The 18,015-nt window shown below is 41.6% G+C and overlaps 1 protein-coding gene across 3 annotated transcripts; it reads left to right on the forward strand.

The window, feature by feature from the left end:
- Window positions 1–6,940: 6,940 nt before the first annotated feature.
- rnf8 (ring finger protein 8, E3 ubiquitin protein ligase) lies at window positions 6,941–16,962 on the forward strand. Of its 3 annotated transcripts, none has more exons than XM_017456409.3 (8): window positions 6,942–7,196; window positions 7,525–7,653; window positions 11,042–11,683; window positions 13,246–13,308; window positions 13,519–13,608; window positions 15,052–15,159; window positions 15,387–15,598; window positions 16,708–16,962. In XM_017456409.3, exons 1-8 carry the CDS (start codon window positions 7,059–7,061, stop codon window positions 16,715–16,717), a joined length of 1,392 nt encoding a protein of 463 aa, XP_017311898.1. In that variant the 5' UTR covers window positions 6,942–7,058; the 3' UTR covers window positions 16,718–16,962. The 3 variants fall into 3 exon arrangements, with proteins under 3 accessions (XP_017311899.1, XP_017311898.1, XP_017311897.1); XM_017456408.3 differs by having other exon boundaries at window positions 15,387–15,591; XM_017456410.3 differs by lacking the exon at window positions 13,519–13,608 and having other exon boundaries at window positions 6,941–7,196; window positions 15,387–15,591.
- The last annotated feature ends 1,053 nt before the right edge of the window (window positions 16,963–18,015 follow it).

Consider the following 18,015-nt stretch of genomic DNA (forward strand, 5'->3'; position numbering starts at 1 on the left):
ACAAAAGTCATTGATGTTATACATGCTTTCGGCATGTAGCTAGTTCAGTGAGAGTGTGATTTCCAGAGAGCATACTGTCAGGTTCCTTTGAAAAGTGTCACCTCTCAGAATAGACATATTCAAACCCACACAAGGATATGAGCTATAATGAGCATGGTTTGTTAATATCACATATCTCAGTCCATTTAGAAAACGCTACAAATCTTGGTCTCCTCAGTGAATATGCATGTGAACAAAACGCTTCCATCTTGCATAATGCAGTGGCACATTTTCCATCTGTAAGCTGCTTGGTTATATAACAGTGCTTCAGTGTGTGCTTCACCTTCAGAGGCCATTAATGATCTTTGACTGGTGACAGAGCAGCAAAACAATTCAGTGTGAAAAATTATAGGAACGAATGTCCGGTTTTTGGATGCGAATGCCCGTCATGGACACGGAAAGCCTAAATAAAGTACAATAAAGAGTTTTAATAAAGGTGTTCGATGGCCCGTGTTGTCTATACCACGTGTAGACATGTTGCTTAACTGTTGTGTAAGAGCTGAGCATTTTCACAGTACTGACACTGTGGAATCAGGGCCAGTCAAAAGAAGTGTCCAAAGTTCATTGATGATCTAAATAACATGTTTACATGTGCAAACTTATCTGAAAGATTGTGGTCAAAAATTTTATGAACACATAAACAAGCACTTCAATAATGCCCTGATGGAAAAACAACAACAATCTACCTCAACTTTGGTACTGGTTTTGATTACAGAGCATAATACCCTAACGTTTGCTTGCTGTTAGAAAAGGGCTATGTATGTAGCTGTTGCTAAACCGCTAAGAGGTTCTTCCTTTCAAGTGGTCAGGTATGAAGGTCGGAGGTGTGAGCAAATGGTCAGATATGAAACACCGTGTACATTAACATGATGCATGTAGCATTCATTCGTCCTTAGTGGCTGCCTGGTCAGAGTCCTAGTAGTTTAAATTAAGCTACTAGTTTTTTTGGAAACCAACTCAATTTATTTAAAGAAATACTGCAATGTGCAAACAACAACAGACTGAAATACAACAAACAAACAAAAAAACATTCCTAAAAATCCCAGTCCTGTGCATATCTCTTGATGTTGCTGAGCTTGAGAAACTTTCAGAGCCGGAATATACAGACCATGCTGACAGTGCTGACTTTGTTTTCCCAATGTTTCTGGGGCATAGTAGTAGGGTTCATTATTTTTCCTCTAGTATAGTCTGTTATATAGTTATATAGTCAGTTATATAGTTATATAGTCAGTTATATAGTCCCAGTTTTTTTTGTTTTTAAATCCAAATACAGGTATCGATATCGTTTTTGAAGCATTAAACAGATACAGATACACAGAATTCTCTTTTTTCTCCCTCTCTCCTTTCGCCGAGCCCCACACGAATTTATGGAGATGCTAGAGATCCAGATCCTTTCTGCCTCTGGATGGAGCTCAAATCTTCTTTAATTCCAGACTGCTGGGACTACGGCTGCTCCTAACGCCATACAGACTTCATATAAATCCATAATGAACTTTTTCACACTATCTGTTGTGACCCAGATGAGGATGGGTTCCCTTCTGAGTCGGGTTCCTCTCAAGGTTTCTTCCTCTTAAAACATCTTACGGAGTTTTTCCTTGCCACCGTCGCCACTCAGTGGCTCGCTCAGTTGGGATAAATTCGCACCTTTATTATCTGTATACCGTGTTGATATTTCTGCTTTGAGACGATGTCTATTGTAAAAAGCGCTATACAAATAAAATTGAATTGAATTGAATAGATACACAAAGTGGCATTGTGTTACACCACTAATTTCCTGAAATCCAGAAATAGATAAAATCACAATATAGCACATTTTTAAGAACTAACCATGAACATAAAAACATGGCACATTATATGAGCGACATTATGGTTTAGTGCTCAAAGTCCTGTGAGTTCTGTGAGTTCTTTGAACAGGTCCTCAAGGAAGGTCCTTAACTCTCTTGTGTCATACTTTGTATAAAAGCATCTGCAAAAGAAATACACGTAGAATCAAAGTACACTACAGGAGAAAGTCGGATGTTTGAGAATGTGACTACAGAAACAGAAACATGGGTGTGTAGGAAATGTGTATATAAAGAGCCTTAGAATTTAAAGCACTGTCTTTGGACTGGATGTTTGTATTGATGCGATCCTGCACTGAATAAGACTTTACAAAACTCGTATGTTTCACCTTTTCACCAACAAGTCGCCTCCACAGAGTTTCCTGTGTTGTCGCTTTTCCTCTCTCAATCTTTCGCTGACTTTTTCAGGTGTCAAAGCAAAAGACTTTGTGGCTTTCGTAACATTTACATGCAACCTCTGCACCGAATAATCCTTGCATTTCAAAATAGTGGTAATTGAAGCTCTCGGATGTACCCAAAGACACCCATGATGTGAAACCTCTCACGAAAAATATGTAGGCACTTTTCATGTCATGCGACCTTGGGTTCATCACTTAATAACACGATAATAAAACAGGTACGGGGGAGTGAATAGTGAGGAATGGTCTCAACTCCAGAGTCACATGTCTAACTTGAAGGAACTGAATGATCTCTGTCACTATGGGTATAGTTATTTTATTTTTGCTGTTGTTGTTTTTTTTCAAATTGAGAACCCCAAACCACTTCCTGATGGCAGTCCCAATTATTTGTATTTCAACAGTGAAATTAAAACGTTGAATACATTGAGTTAAATCTACCCATTGCGCGGTCACTGCGTTGAGAATAGTGTTCTTCCCCAATTTTTTAAATCTTTTTTCCACCCTTCATTTCCTTATCATTGCAAATGGCCATCCACTATCTCTCTCCTATCACATGACCGCTATCACATGGGGAAGGTGAGAACTATATGCTTCCTGCGAGACATGTACAGCTCTACCACGGTATCTTTATGAACTGCTGCTCATGCAACATCTTGGCAGCTGAACACACTCGGAGGAAATCTCTAACTGTGGTCTTCCATATATAGACAGCCATCATTGGCGGGCTTTCAAGAGAGTCATTCAAATGAACAGGAGAGAGAGAAAGCGTAAGACCATTCTTCCAACCCAGAGAGTATTGTGCGATCTTGAATGCTGCATCCTGGAAGGCTGTGGCGCTAATTACTCGCTTAGTTGAGGGAAAGCCTACAGGTCAGGAGAACGTCAAGACTGTATCTCAGAGACATCGATTGCTATGAATTCTCAGTCGCAAAAATGTCTGGTTTTGGCACCAAAATCCTGCTGGTCTGGAGCTAAGAACTAATGATGTCTACGTCACTAAGGCTAAAGTGAACCGAGTTTCTGTTGGGCAGCTAAAGTGCTAAAACCATTAACTTGTACAGGGCTTTGCAAAAGTATTCAACCCCCTTAAGAGTCATCAGATTCATCTGGATTTACAAATGACACTTACACACAGTATTCCAGACAGTATTTTTTTATTATTATTGCAAACCAATATGCTCTTAAAGTACATTTTCAAAGTCAAAATTCATCATCTGTCTTTAAAATCCCCCAAAACGCTTCTTTCATTTAAGTTCCTGCCAGCTTCGCACACTGTTCTTGAGTTGTTTTTCTTTCTTCTTTCTCCTTCGTTCTTTCAGAATTGCTCTAGGTTTTTCAGGTTGGGTCTTGGTTTCATCACACCAAAGAAAAACCATATCTTCACTGGGTCACTGGGTTACTCTTTCATATGGCTGAGCAGTGGTTTCTTTCTCGTCACCATCCCATACAGTCCTCAGTTATGCAGAGCTCTTAAAATGGTTGTCTGGTGCACCTTACCTCCACGCTCAGCCACTGTATTCTGTATTACTCTGGTAAATACACAACAAAATAACATTTTCTGGAATTCGGAAGAAAACCTGTTCAGGTACTCCAGCCAAAACTAAATATAGAGTTATTAAAAGCAAAGGCGTATACAGGACACTGAGGCAACAATTTCAGCCTCAATTCGCTGACACCATCTAGTGGTTTAGTGCTAGTTCTCAGAAAAGATGGCACCAGTCTGATACCCGGGATTGATATCAGGTCAGTATATGCATTGTGGGCATTGGGGGGGGGGAGGTGGGGGGGGGGGGGGGGGGGGGTGGGGGTTGGGGATGGATTGAATATCAGTAACCTTGGAAATAATCTTGGAAATGAGATATGGAAAATATTTTTTGGAATGGTAAATGTTTACATTATTTCTCAGGATTGATTTTTATGATGTTTTTTTTTGAAGTGAAAATATTTTTTGTAAGTGATTTGAAGTGTAAGTGATTTATTTTAGCTGTGAATTCTTTCCCTGTATTTTTGAAGTGCTTCAGTTTTTTTTTTTTAAAAAAAAATCATTTTAAAGTTTGATAGCGTTTGCAGAAAAATATCAGATACTTATCAATATCGGCTAATCCTCAAGGTTACAGTATCGGTATCAGAAAATAAAAGGTGGTATCGTCCCATCACTACCTCTCAGTTTTCTCTCATTTAACCCTTCCATAGCCTCTTCATTTGCTGACCTGGGAACTGCATTAAAATCACCATTACACTCACCATAACTGGACTGGACTTTCATGACACATAAACATTATATAAAATAAGAGCTAGTTGCTTTGAATGAATGTAATCTGTAAAACTCACCCCTGGTTCTGATTCTGCATCACAAAAAATGAAAACATTCAGTCACACTGGTGCATATAAAAGTCTTTAAAGAGCCGAAGGATTTGTGGAGCCGAGGGATTTCCATCGCACTTGTTTTAATCACGGTTCAACCTAATCACATTTGTTTGATTTTGATTCTATCATGGCGCATCTGCATCCATTCCTTGATGTTTTTGCCATACTTCCAAGTGTATCAGACTGTGTGTACGTCAGTGGTCACCAACCCCGTTCCTGGAGATCTACCTTCCTGAAGATTTTAGCTCCAGCCATGATCACCTAAATCAGGTGTGTTAGATTTTGGTTGGAGATGAATCCTGCAGGATGGTGGTAGATCTCAAGGAAGAGGGTTGGTGAAGACAGGTATACAGAGATATACTGAATTATATGTTTTCATTTTACTAGCTACTGTCATTTCCTTATAGTGACATAAGGAGCAGTGGTAGCTCAGTGGTCAAGATATTGGATTAGTGGTCAGAAGGTTGTGAGTTCAAATCTCAGCACTGCTGGGCTATTGAGCAATGCCCTTAATCCTCTACTGCTCAGTTGTGTAAGATGCTCTGGGCGAGGGTGTCTGCCAAACGCCATAGGTGTAAAATGTTATAATCATGTTACATTATCTGCTCTCTTACCTTTTTCACCTTCTTTTTTAGGCAGGACCTTACAATCAAACTTTGGACATATTTAACTCTAATTCCAACACCACCACTTTGTATTGTATCGTTACTCACGTACATACTGCATATTTTGTTCATCCATTTTCTACACATTCCTTTACGTATATTTCAGATTTCTTATCTATTTCTTATTATTTCTGTTCATTTCTGATTTTATTTTTATTTTAGTATTTATTGTACAGTCTAAAGAGGAGTAGGCCAGGTTTTCATTTCACTGCAAGTTCTATACAATATATAATTGTGTATGTAACTTGTATAAAAACATGTATAATTGTGTGACAAATAAAATCGTGAATCTTATTTGCCAGATATGCACTTAATTACCGCCATTGTTCATCATTTATTCAACCCTATCTGTAGCGCTGCGACAACTAATCGGTAATAATTGATTATGAAAATCATTGGCAACGAATCTCATTATGGATTAGTCGATGTAGTGGAGAGTACACCTAGATGTATGTCTGAGGGCTGCAGGAGGGAGAGCCAACTACAATGCCCTACCTGCAAGAAACTGGGTCTCCAGGAAACGTTCTTCTGTTCGAAGAAATGCTTCAAGAGTGGCTGGTGGGAGCATAAACGACTACACCGGAAAGCCCGTGCCGAGCTTGAGACAGGCGGGGAGGTCTCAGCTCCGGAGCTCCAGCCCAAGGTCAACTTGGCGACCTCAGAGCTCCAGCCCAAGGTAAACTTGGCGAGCTCTGGGCCCCCGCCTGAGGTCAACCTGGCGACCTCAGAGCCCCAGCTTGAGACCTACGGGGAGGTCTCAGCTCCGGAGCTCCAGTCCGAGGTCAACCTGGCGACCTCTGGGCCCCAGCCCGAGGTCAACTTTGTGTCCTCAGAGCTCCGACTAGAGACCTGCGGGGAGGCCTCAGCTCCGGAGTTCCAGCCCGAGGTCAACCTGGCAACCTCTGGGCCACCGCCTGAGGTCAACCTGGTGACCTTAGAGCTCCAGCTTGAGACCTACGGGGAGGTCTCAGCTTTGGAGCTTCCGCCTGAGGTCAACACGGCAACCTCAGAGCCCCAGCTAGAGACTTGCGGGGAGGTCTCAGCTCCAGAGCTCCAGCCTGAGGTCAACTTGGCGACCTCGGAGCTCCAGCCAGAGACCTGCGGGGAGGTCTCTGCCACCGAGATAGCTGTCCCGCTGTCCTGTCCCGCAGAGGACATCCCTCCGAGCTCCAGCCCCGCAGAGGACGTCCCTCCGAGCTCCAGCCCCGCAGGGGACGTCGCCCAGTGTTCCAGCCCCGCAGGGGACGTCGCCCAGTGTTCCAGCCCCAGTGTTCCAGGATGTAACTAGACTATTTCTAGACTAAAAATAAACACACACACACACACACACACACACACACACACACACACACACACACACACACACACACAATTCCTAATGTAATGTAACGTAAAGATGTAAGATGTAATTATTAATAAAAAAGAGAGAGATATTCAGAAGTCTGTATTTTTAATGTGTTTTAAAGACATCTTGCAAAAGGGGGGCCTCGGTCAAATGTTAATGCCATTTGGGGGCCTTGCCCTGGGAACGTTTGGGAACCCGCGAGTTAACTGACGGTGTCCCAGCTCGCTGTCTCAGTGCTCTGTCGTGGCTGCCTTCACACTTCTTGTGGTTTTCCTTCTTCCCTCCGCTAGGGCGGCGCCCGAGTTAAATCTGTAACAGGGAATGGAAAACAAAATGTCAACTACTCCTTGAGAAAACATTGGGCAAAATGAGCATTTAATTAGACTTTTATGGCGTGGTAATTATGGAGGAGCTGGCAAAGGAAGTATCTTCCTTATCGGCTGAGGAAGGAGAAGAAACCTCCAAGCAGAATGGTCAAATATGGTGTTTGAAGCGAATTGGGAAAGACAGCGGCTGGCTACAACTCTTCGAAAATACTGAGGTAAAGGACAGAGCTAGCTAGCACGCTAACTGGAGTCGAGGTTAGCTGTGTAGCTAGCAGTTTAAAAGGACTTCAGTTGACTATTTAAGAGTTACAATTAGCTATTTTCGATCTGTAGACACGTTACCTAGGTGTGGGTAAGTAACGAGAACGGAGCTAAGCTAACAGCTAGCTGAACTTGAAAGCTAGCATGTTAGCATGTTAGCTCTGTAGTAGCTAGTTGTTTGGCACCATGAAGTGAGTAAGTTGTTATCTGGGCACGTTTTCTGACTGTTACTTTTGGTTGATTTGGTTATTCTTCTTTAAAATGGTCTCTGCTGTGTGTAAGGTTACCATCGGACGTGGACTGAATGTCACCCATCAGATTCTGTCAGTGAGCTGTCCACTGATGATCTCCAGAAACCACTGCATGTTTAAGCAGAGAGAACATGGCCAGTGGACGGTGACTGACAATGAGGTACAGTACCACACTCTTTTCACTGATTTGTTGATTTATTATTATTATTATTTATTTATTTATTTATTTTTTATACCAGCATCAGTTCTGATCATAATCACCAAACATTCATCCATTTTAACCCTTTAAACACTGGGTTCTTTACATGATGCAAAAAATCTTCAAACCTTCTTCGATTCGTAACCATGGGGTGAGATTTGTGATTTCCAGTACGATATCATTTCTTTCTTTCAGACTGTTCAGACACACGATTTTCAGTACACGCATACAAACCATGATATCTGATCCATTCTCACACACACACACACACACACACTATTCTAGCTGCATCATTTATTCAGATGGTCTGCGGCGCTCTATAATACAGCAGGATCCGAAAAAGGAAAAGCATGTGTGTTCCCCAGAGGCTAAACCTGAGAAAATATTACACACATCAGAAAATAAATGACTGTTTTGAAACTTTGTCAATAAAATAAAAGGCTATTTTATACAGAAGGCGTAATTGTATGCTTAAACGTCATGGGGATTAAGTGTTGCGGTTTGAATGGGTTTCAGTGGGGACATTTTTGTCCTTAAGTTCCTGAGTGTAACTTTTTTTGTGTATCTAGTTTATAATAGATTTATGAAAGCAAATGAGGGTGAAATATTAAAATTCCAATAAAAATACACCTCTTTTGCAAAATTTATGCTGTTTGCACGAACACAATAAAAACGAAAAAGACAAAAATGCCATAAGGACGCACAAGGTTTAATAAGTACATGGCAGGAGTAGATGGCTGTGTGACTGTCAGTGGAATTCTGTTGCATTATTATAACTCGGACTGTAATGTGCCAGGAGGGTTCCCGTGTTCCTCCGGGTTTCCGCGTTCTTCCGGGTTTCCGCGTTCCTCAGCTTTCCGTGTTCCTCCGGGTTTCCGTGTTCCCCAGGTTTCCGTGTTCCTCCGGGTTTCCGCGTTCCCCGGGTTTCCGCTTTCCCCAGGTTTCCGTGTTCCCCAGGTTTCCGTGTTCCTCCGGGTTTCCGCGTTCCCCGGGTTTCCATGTTCCCCAGGTTTCCGTGTTCCCCAGGTTTCCGTGTTCCCCAGGTTTCCGTGTTCCTCCGGGTTTCCGCGTTCCCCGGGTTTCCGTGTTCCTCCGGGTTTCCGCTTTCCCCGGGTTTCCGTGTTCCTCCGGGTTTCCGCTTTCCCCAGGTTTCCGTGTTCCTCCGGGTTTCCGTGTTCCCCAGGTTTCCGTGTTCCTCCGGGTTTCTGCGTTCCCCCGGGTTTCTATGGCACATAATGAACACGTGGTGATTTAAAGCCAGGCTTCAGCATAAGTGAGCGCTGGGACATGTTCATACTTAACATTTTGTTTCTTTTATGACCTTTTATGTGCTTTATAGGCTACAGTGTGGCATTTCTTCAGTTTTAGTGTGTGCATTTCACTTCTGGACTGTACTGTTGCATGCAGTTGACCTGTATGAATGTAGACTAACAGCTATTTTTAGAGCAGCACAAATGACGGTTCAGCATGTGCAACCTAGTTCATTTTCCATATCTTACATAAATCATATCTTTCATAAATTTCGAGTGTGGATGAAAGATGGATTTTAAAAATAATACATGTATGTTATTTATTTAAACGTGTAAAAGGTAATTAAGTTAATAGGGCCCTGGGAAAATAAGTCCTGACTACATTAAACCTTTGGGAAAAGTTGACTTCGGGTATGTCTCATCCAGCTCCCTCGCTCCCGAGGTGGTGAATCAGTATATGGTGTACACGAGTTCGGGCACTGGTAAGGACCCTTACTCACTACACACTGGGGCACAGATATCTGAATTTCCGGCGACATGACTACGTACTCGCGTTGTAAAATGTCACCAAAATCCTAAAAACATTTCGGTTTTATATGTCATAAATGTGTGTTCGCTTAATCGCATGTATTTCTGTCATGTCAAGCAGGATCATAGGTAAGCTAGTGGATTTCAAAAAATAAATAAATCATTATACACTTAAAAGGCGTTAGACTCAAACAAACTGTATATAGAACGTCAAATAAAGTTAAAAATCTTTAGCATGAGTAATCATTTGAGAGTTACAATAACAAGCCACTTGCGTTTATAGCTGGAAGTTGGCTGAGAGTTTGTCCTCAGTTTGTTTATTTTTCCGAAGTGAGCGGCTTCAGAAAATATGACATCATTTCCAGTAAGGGAACATAATGAGCATCGGTGCTCTGTGGGTTTAGTGATGCATTGTGGGATTTTTTTAGGGCACGGACATTACGGTGCGCTGGAAGGATTTTGCGATCGAGACCGTCCTTAAAATGGCCGACTCCCTGATCAGTGTCCTGACTACTGCACTAGCGAGCTGGTTCAGACATGCCTTTAATGTATGTTAACAGAATATTGAACTGGGGGAACTTAGGACCCTGGGAACATAGCCTTTATAAATTAGGAATAAAACATTTCCAGGACATGCTGTTATAGGAAAATAACGCCAGGCTGCAGTGACGTGATCCCAAAGCTGATGATTTTCCAATCCTCTTGTTCTTTTATTCCTCTTATACCACAGCAGTTTGCCAGTTATTGCAAAATTATATTTATTAAAGAACAATACGTCAAACTTTTTATCCATTTACTGTTACTTTTTAGTTTTGTTGAACGTCTGCAAAGCAAATTCCTGTTATCTCACAGCTCTAGCATTTACACACAGTCGTCCCTTATCATGTTACCGTGAGAGCACAAAACACAAACTCCTCGGTCCTTGAACCTTTCCTGTAAATCGAACATAAAATTATAGTTCTACCTCTGACGGTTGCAGTGCACTCACACTGGAGACTCCTTCCATCAAATAAAACGTTAAATAAACATCTTTGTTAAAAATGTAGCACCACACCTTGCAAACTGAAACTGTTCTGCAAACCCACACTGTTCTGAATGTAGAGATGCTGAGAGGATAGAAAAGCAGTTTACTTAAATAGCAGCAAAATGCTGAAAGAAATTAATCTTCTATCAAAATGTATAAAATCAGGTCTGGTGTGGGGTTTTTTTGTGTGTGTGTGTGTGTTTTTTTTAATATCAAATTATGTAATAACCTCAAACCTTATTTACGGTTTTTATTATTATTATTATTACTTTTACAACTCTGCTTGCTTGCTATAATTATCAAATTATCCGTAATGTCGATTATTTAACTTCAAATCAAGCATTTCTAGGTTGTTAAAACGTTAACGCACAAATTTACGCAGAAAGTCTGATCGTACATATAAACAAGGGATTAAATGAATAAATAAGGAAACTATGCTCAAACAGGTTATACTACAAGACCACTTTAATGAATCTTTTATTTTTAATTGTTCTCGTAAGCTGTTATTCTTTTTAATCATTTGCTCCCCCCACTCTCTCTGCCTCAGAGCCTAAATGGAGTGTGGGTGAATGGTACTCGGATATCCCCCAGGAAACCTCACGTTCTGCAGCAGGGAGACCTCGTGCGATTCGGCGTCCCGTTGGATGGCAACCCAGTTGAGTTTGAGTATGTTCTTCTCCACTCCAGCCTTGACAAAATCAAAGATTTCTTGTCAAAGACAGCCGGAGCAGAAGTCAAAGCTTTGACCTCCAGACCAAAAAAGTCCAAGCGAAAATTTGGCACAGATGAGACGGAGCCGAACATCTCGAAAGCGAAGCTCTATCGCGTGTCCAACACGGACAAATCTCACGGCCTTCCGTGTCCCCCGGCGACACTACCCGATCAGGCTGGACCTAGTGAACCGTCTGGACGCTTCACTCAGTGTAGTGACAGCAGCCAGCATCTGACTAGCTTAAAACGCTACAACGAGAACCTGAAAGCGTTGAAGGAGCGCATGGGGGCCACGCAGAAGCGAGCGGCTGAGTTAGAGGGGCAGGAGGCCTCGAGTCTCGAGCAGCGCCAGGAAATGGAGGCTCTGCAGGAGCAGATGAAGCTGCTACGAGGCGAGTTAAACTCGCAGCAGGAACTGGCACGGCAGCGCATGGAGATCCTGGAGCGGACCGTGTGTGAGGAGGAGAGACGACTGGCGGTGGGTTTTTACAGACTTTTAATCCGTATGCCATGTGTACATGTGTCAGTCTCGGCTCTATAACTCTGATATATCACTCATTGGCATACAAAATCTATTTTATCCCTATATATTTGTTGTTTGTGCTAATAATAATAACAACCATAATAATACATGTTCCATTTATAGAGAGGAAAAAAATGTAAAGCGAAATATAAAGAAAAAATTGAAGGAAACATGCCGTGATTGGTCGCACAGCTTACACATTAATAGGGAGTCAATTTAGTTGCTTAGCTGTCGCTGCGCTCACTGGATAGTGCACTCGATTCGTCTAATTACCTGAAGAACCCCAAAAATAGTTTGATTAAAGTGACGTATCATGCCACGAAAACCCACAAAAATTAGACAGTGATGGCAATATGAAGGATCACCAGGATCCATGTAACACTCATGCAACGTACACTACCGGTCAAAAGTTTACACACACTCATTCTTTATTTTTATTTTCACACATTTTATAATAATAATAAAGTCATCAAAACTCTGGAGTAACACAAATGGAACTATGGGAATTATTTTGTGTTAAAAAATTCTAAATAAATCAAAATAATTTAGTGTTTTAGCATCTTCAAAGTAGACACGCTTTTTGTCTAGAATTTCCAGAAATGTATTCTTGGCGTTTTCTCACCTGATTTCTTGAGGAATTTCCCCGAGATGCTTTTTATACAGTATTAAAGGAGTTCCCACCGACACCGGACTCCTGTCGGCCGCTTTTCCGAATATCTCGCTCCGAGTCGTCCGTTTAATAAAGATGTTTTGTAAATAAAATGTTAGGTTTCTAATGAAAGAAATGAGTACGTCGGCACGAGTATATTTTTGTCTAGGACAACGATTTCAAACATTTAATCACACACCTTCAGATCAAACGCTTTTTAACACCCCGAGAAACGTTTCAGTCGAGTGTCCACAAACTTTTGACCGTTCATGAGCTTGAGTTAGAACAAAGTTAATTCATTTGGTTTAGTTTAGTCTCCCGTTGTACATCATTCAACAAAGAAAAAAAAAGACGATTTCAGGCTGAAAACATACACATAACGTTCCTCTATTCATTGGCCACAGATGTGGTGATGGAAAAAGGTAAACAAACACTTGTTTGTGGAAATCACTGAAATCACCTGATCATGAGAACATGGAGCCAGTGCTCAATAAATTACAAGCATGTTCTATTATTATTAACTGGTACGAAACATCTTGCGTATCAAGTCCACGGTTTATTTTGGTTTGTCGGTCGAGATATCCAGAACACGCTGCGTGTCTGCAGATGATGATGATATGAGTGTAATAATCCGTTTCCCTTCTACGTTAAAACCAAGAGACAATCAGTCTAAACTGGCGTCACGTTTCTTTAGAGCCTGACACACTTGTATCGTCAGTGGCAGTATACTAGATAGAGCATTGCTTGTTTTTCTCCCCTCGAGGCCACACAGCTCCCTTCATTTACAGTATCTATAGATGTAAAGGCTACATGTAGAAGAGAAGATTTTAATCAGCGTTCTTAAACTGTGTGATGTCTATGTTAAAAGATGGAGAGAATCCAGCAGAAAGAAGATGGCCTGAAGAAACAACTAGAGGAGGCTTTAAAAGAGGTAATAGGTTTGTATTTATATGGGCGGGGATGCGGGGGAGGTTTTGAAAGCCTCTTCATGAAAAAAGTAATAGTTTGATAGACCTGTCTTTATTGTTTAATTTAACGGTGGAATTTTGAGTCCGACATGAATGACTGCTCACTTTAAGGCCCTCGTTTCTCTCTTAATGTTTTGTCCGTCTGTCTGTCTGTCTGTCTTCTGCTGCTTCAGCACCGCAAAGTAATAGAAGAGCTCAAACACGAAAGGGAGGGATTTCAAGAGGTTCTTCAGGCCAAAGACAAGGAGCTGAAAGTAACCAAGGTACTCATCCTTGTAGAAAAGAATCACGTTTATTTCGCCCACGCATTTATTTCAGGCATCACCTGACACCTACACGGCCCTTTAGTTTCAACTCATCGTCTGTACGTTCTCGCTCAAACAGATGGGGGTTTCAAACAGGGTATGAAAATAGCACCCACCGTGATTCCTCCCTCATGATTACCGTCAGCTGTACAAACATTAAACATCACCATGAACGTAGAAGAGAAGGAAAATGCCAAGACCCGGAAGTGGGAAATCGGTTAATTGTCTGTCGCGTTCATAAAATGTCTCCCACCTGACAGCTTGTGAAAACCGTTATTAGCTTCGTGTTGTACTGGAACTTTACAAAACATGGAGAAACCAGAGCAGAATTAGTTTAATGTTCTCAGATTAAAGCACAGTACGGTGGTGGTGGTGTTTGAATTGTGCTGCTGTTGAAGAGACCAAAAATGAAAACTGTGTCATCATTTACTGACCCTCATCACCCTCACAAAAGGAGACGGTTAGCAGAATGTTAGCCTCCGTTACCATTCACTTTCAGTGCATTTTTTTATTTATTATTTTTTTTTTACATTTATTTATAGAGTGAAAGTAAATGGTGACTGAGGCTAATATTCTGCCTAACGTCTCCTCTTGTGTTCCTCCGAAGAAAGACGGTCAGGAGGCCGGAGGGCGAGTAAATAATGACTATCCATTTAATAAGTGCATACATGCAAGGTATTGCAAATAATAAGGGAAAGGAGTGGTGTTCTTATGTACGATCGAATAGATGAGAGTTTTAAACGTATTTGTATTGAGTGAATGCATGTGTGCAGATGACTTTGTATGATTACAATTAAAATAACTTTTTGTTTATATCAATTATATCATTTAAAACAACGTTGTTGTTTTCTGTTCTTGTGAGGTGGCTGGTAAAAAAAATTAAACGTAGCAGCATCTGTGGCAGGTGGAGGAAAAAGCTCATTTCAGACCCTGTCTCCGATAAAAGCCTTCTCCTAGATCTCTAACTAGACCAGTTGGTTTACCGGCCACGCCCCACAACTACGTCTCTTAGCTGTTTTATATGAGTTCAGCTTTCGTCATCTTCAGTACCTCTATATTGGTTTTATAATTAATTAACGTCCCTAAAAAATGGTGAGTGACAAAAAGAGAAGCTCTCGCTCTTTTGTTTTTAGGATCAGGTATCGCTTCTTTCTCGCGTGTCTTGAGTTTTTCCTATTAAATGCCATTCTAACTGGTGCTAGCAATGTTTTCCCAAACACAGCAAAAATGTTTATCGACTGTTATTTGTCCGTCTTTCTGTTCTGTCGTCTCTATTTTTCCACCTGTCGTTACGCTGCAGACGTAAACGAATATTTCTGAAGAGTTTGCATTAAAGATCTCATCCCTGGCTGTTGTACGCAGTTTATCGAGTTTGATAAGCGACTATTGTGCTTGCTGCAGGAGGAGAAAGAGCGGGCGAGAGCTCAGAAGGAAGAGGTGGTCTCACAGATGACGGAAGTGCTGGAGAATGAACTGCAGTGCATCATTTGCTCTGAGCTCTTCATCGAGGTATGGCCATCGTGGGGTAGTGAACTTTTTAAAAACAATGACTGTTCTGTCCACGCATGAATAGAATGTCTGTGAATGCATTTGGTCATCCAGATCTAGATATCTTAAAATATCTAGTAGTAGCAAGTCAAGTCACTTCACTTTTGTTATCTTGGAAAAAAATGTTTCCGATGGTGCGGGGCGTTTGGGTTCCCGTTAAGCAGTGTATGTTTTTCCTCCCGTCTCAGGCGGTGACGCTGAGCTGCGCACACAGTTTCTGTCAGCACTGTATCGCAGACTGGCGGAGACGCAGAGACGAGTGTCCCATCTGCAGGCAGCCCATTGTGTCTCAGGCTCGCTCTCTGGTGCTGGACAACTGCATTGACCGCATGGTGGAAAACCTGAGCACTGTGATGAGGGAGAGGAGAACAGCGCTTATCAGCCAGAGGAAAGGTGAGAGGTGCGTCCTCTCTGCCCACTATACTGCATGATTTCCCCTTTTCCTGATGAGTCCATTGAGCCTTAACAGTATATTCGTCATTACCAGATAGTTAAGAATGAAAAGCAATTATATCAGGCGCTTATACCTCATACAGTCCCATCCGAAACTATTGGAACGGCAAGGCCACGTTGTTTGTCTGTGCTGTACACCAAAGACATTTGGGTTTGAGATCAAAAGATGGATATGAGACGAGAGTTTAGGCTTTCAACTTTTAATTCCCGGTATTTACATCTAGATGTGTTAAACAACATAAAGCATAGAACCTTTTGTATCAGAGAAGTCCATTTTTAGGCAAGCAAAAGTATAGGAACAGAGAAGTCTTGAAGTCAATTAAAGTAAATATTACTTAATATTTGGTTGCATATCCCAAACTATTTTTTTTTCTTTTGTGTTGTTTTTCCAGGCTTTTACCACAGCCTCTTTCAGTAGTTGTTTGTTTCGGGGGGGGGGAGTTCTCCCTTCAGTCTCGTCCTCAGGAGGTGAAACGCTGCTCAATTGGGTTAAGGTCTGGTGATTGACTTGGCCAGTCCAACCCCTTCCATTTTTTTCCAATCTGGCCTTCCGCTTCTTACTGCTGATGAGTGGTTTGAATCTTCTGATAGATTTTAAATGGCTTACTTTTCCCCCATCGGCAGCTCTCTGATCTTCATGTTGGCTTATCCTTTTTAACAACAAATGCAGTCTTCACAGGTGAAACTGAAGGCGAAAACCAGGAGTAGATGTTCAGAGCTATTAATTGTTTAAACAGTCAATCCAACAGGACACACCTGGGTAACAAGAAACGCCAGTCAGTCACATTTTACAATATTTTTTGCTCGCCTACAAAATTGGGTGGTCTGAAAAAAAATGTTCTGTGTTGTTTAACACATCTACATATTAACACAAGGGGGAAAGAAAGCTGAAATTCTAAACTCTTCTCATATTCATTTTTTGTCCTCAAACCCTAAACGTCTCCAGTCTACAGCAAAAAGAAAAAAGAATCGGCCTCGCTTTCCCTACAGTAATTCAGTTATAAAATAATATAACATATAAATAATAGTGTAAAAGACTTGTGTGGGTTTTCACAGGTCTGCGTAAAGCACCTTCTGTCGGACTGGTAGTGATCCAGGACGATAGTGACACTGATCCATCGATTCAACCATCCAGCACAGCAAAGGCAACCTGGTGAAGCCCTCTGTGACTCAGTAATATCAATGTGTATGCTCACTAGTATGAATATGAAATGTACAGCTATGAACTTTGTTTGTTTTCGGTTTGTAGATAATTGTCATATTTGTTTGTTTTTCTTTTTGTCTTACCAATAAAGCAGCTTTATTAGATTATCATTCTGGTATTACGTTTTGGAAAATGGGTGAAGATATCTAATGGTTTTATCTCTCACACAGACGTAGCCTTGTCTGGTCAGTCAGTTCTACATCGTTCTGGATTATCGCACCTACTCGTGCTGATGATACCTGCTAATTCAATTCTCGGTAACTGTAATGCCTGTAGTCCATTCATGGCAAGGTTGTGTTGGCATTTGGCTGTCTGCCTTCTAAGGCTTCTTATGTTTCGTGATATTTTTTTTAGACAACATGTAACACTTACGTTCACAGGATAAATGTTCCACGATGAACACGACTGCCGAAGCTGTTGCTGTGAGGGCAAATGAATGGTGGGTGACTAACACTAGGGGGCAGCAGATTAATTTTTTTTTCGTATTGCTATCCTGTATGTGAACGGCCTGACCATAGGCACAAAAATGACCCCAGGATTGGAGGGACACTGAGCGAGAGGGGGGATTTGACCACAGTTTAAGTGGTTTTATTGTGTAGTAACTGTCTTGGTGTAGTACTTCCACAGAAATGGGGGTTGTTTGGTTGTGTGAAGTACCAGAAAGGTTTCCCAACTCGAACAGACCAGCACCAAATCAAGGCTAAACCTCCAAAAGGTCGCATCTTGCGATCTGTGAGCTAACAAGCTAGACTTCTAGACATATTGTAAAGGTGTTGCAAATATGACTTAAAGTTTAACGGGCCTGTGATGGGGTAGCATAATGCATGTCATCCGTCTTGTTGATCCTTGGGACTCGAGTCCTCTATCAGGCAAGTACAGATACAGTGATATCACTGGCTGTTTCCTTTTTCTAAATGACTTGGTAAATGCATGGTGCTGTCTATCCTAGGAACTCTGGGCACTAGGCAGGAATACACCATGAATGGGACACAAGTCAATCTCAGGGCATCATGCACACATTCACAATTTTGTGTCACCAAACCACCTACTGGCAGGAAGTTGGAGGAAATCTGAGAACCTGGAGGAAACCCACACTGACCTTGGGAGAACATGGAAAACTCTCACCTCCTGCCAGTAGCTCAGGATCAAACCAGGGACTG

This window comes from Ictalurus punctatus, chromosome 25 (assembly GCF_001660625.3).
Source record: "Ictalurus punctatus breed USDA103 chromosome 25, Coco_2.0, whole genome shotgun sequence".
Classification (NCBI taxonomy): Eukaryota; Metazoa; Chordata; class Actinopteri; order Siluriformes; family Ictaluridae; genus Ictalurus; species Ictalurus punctatus.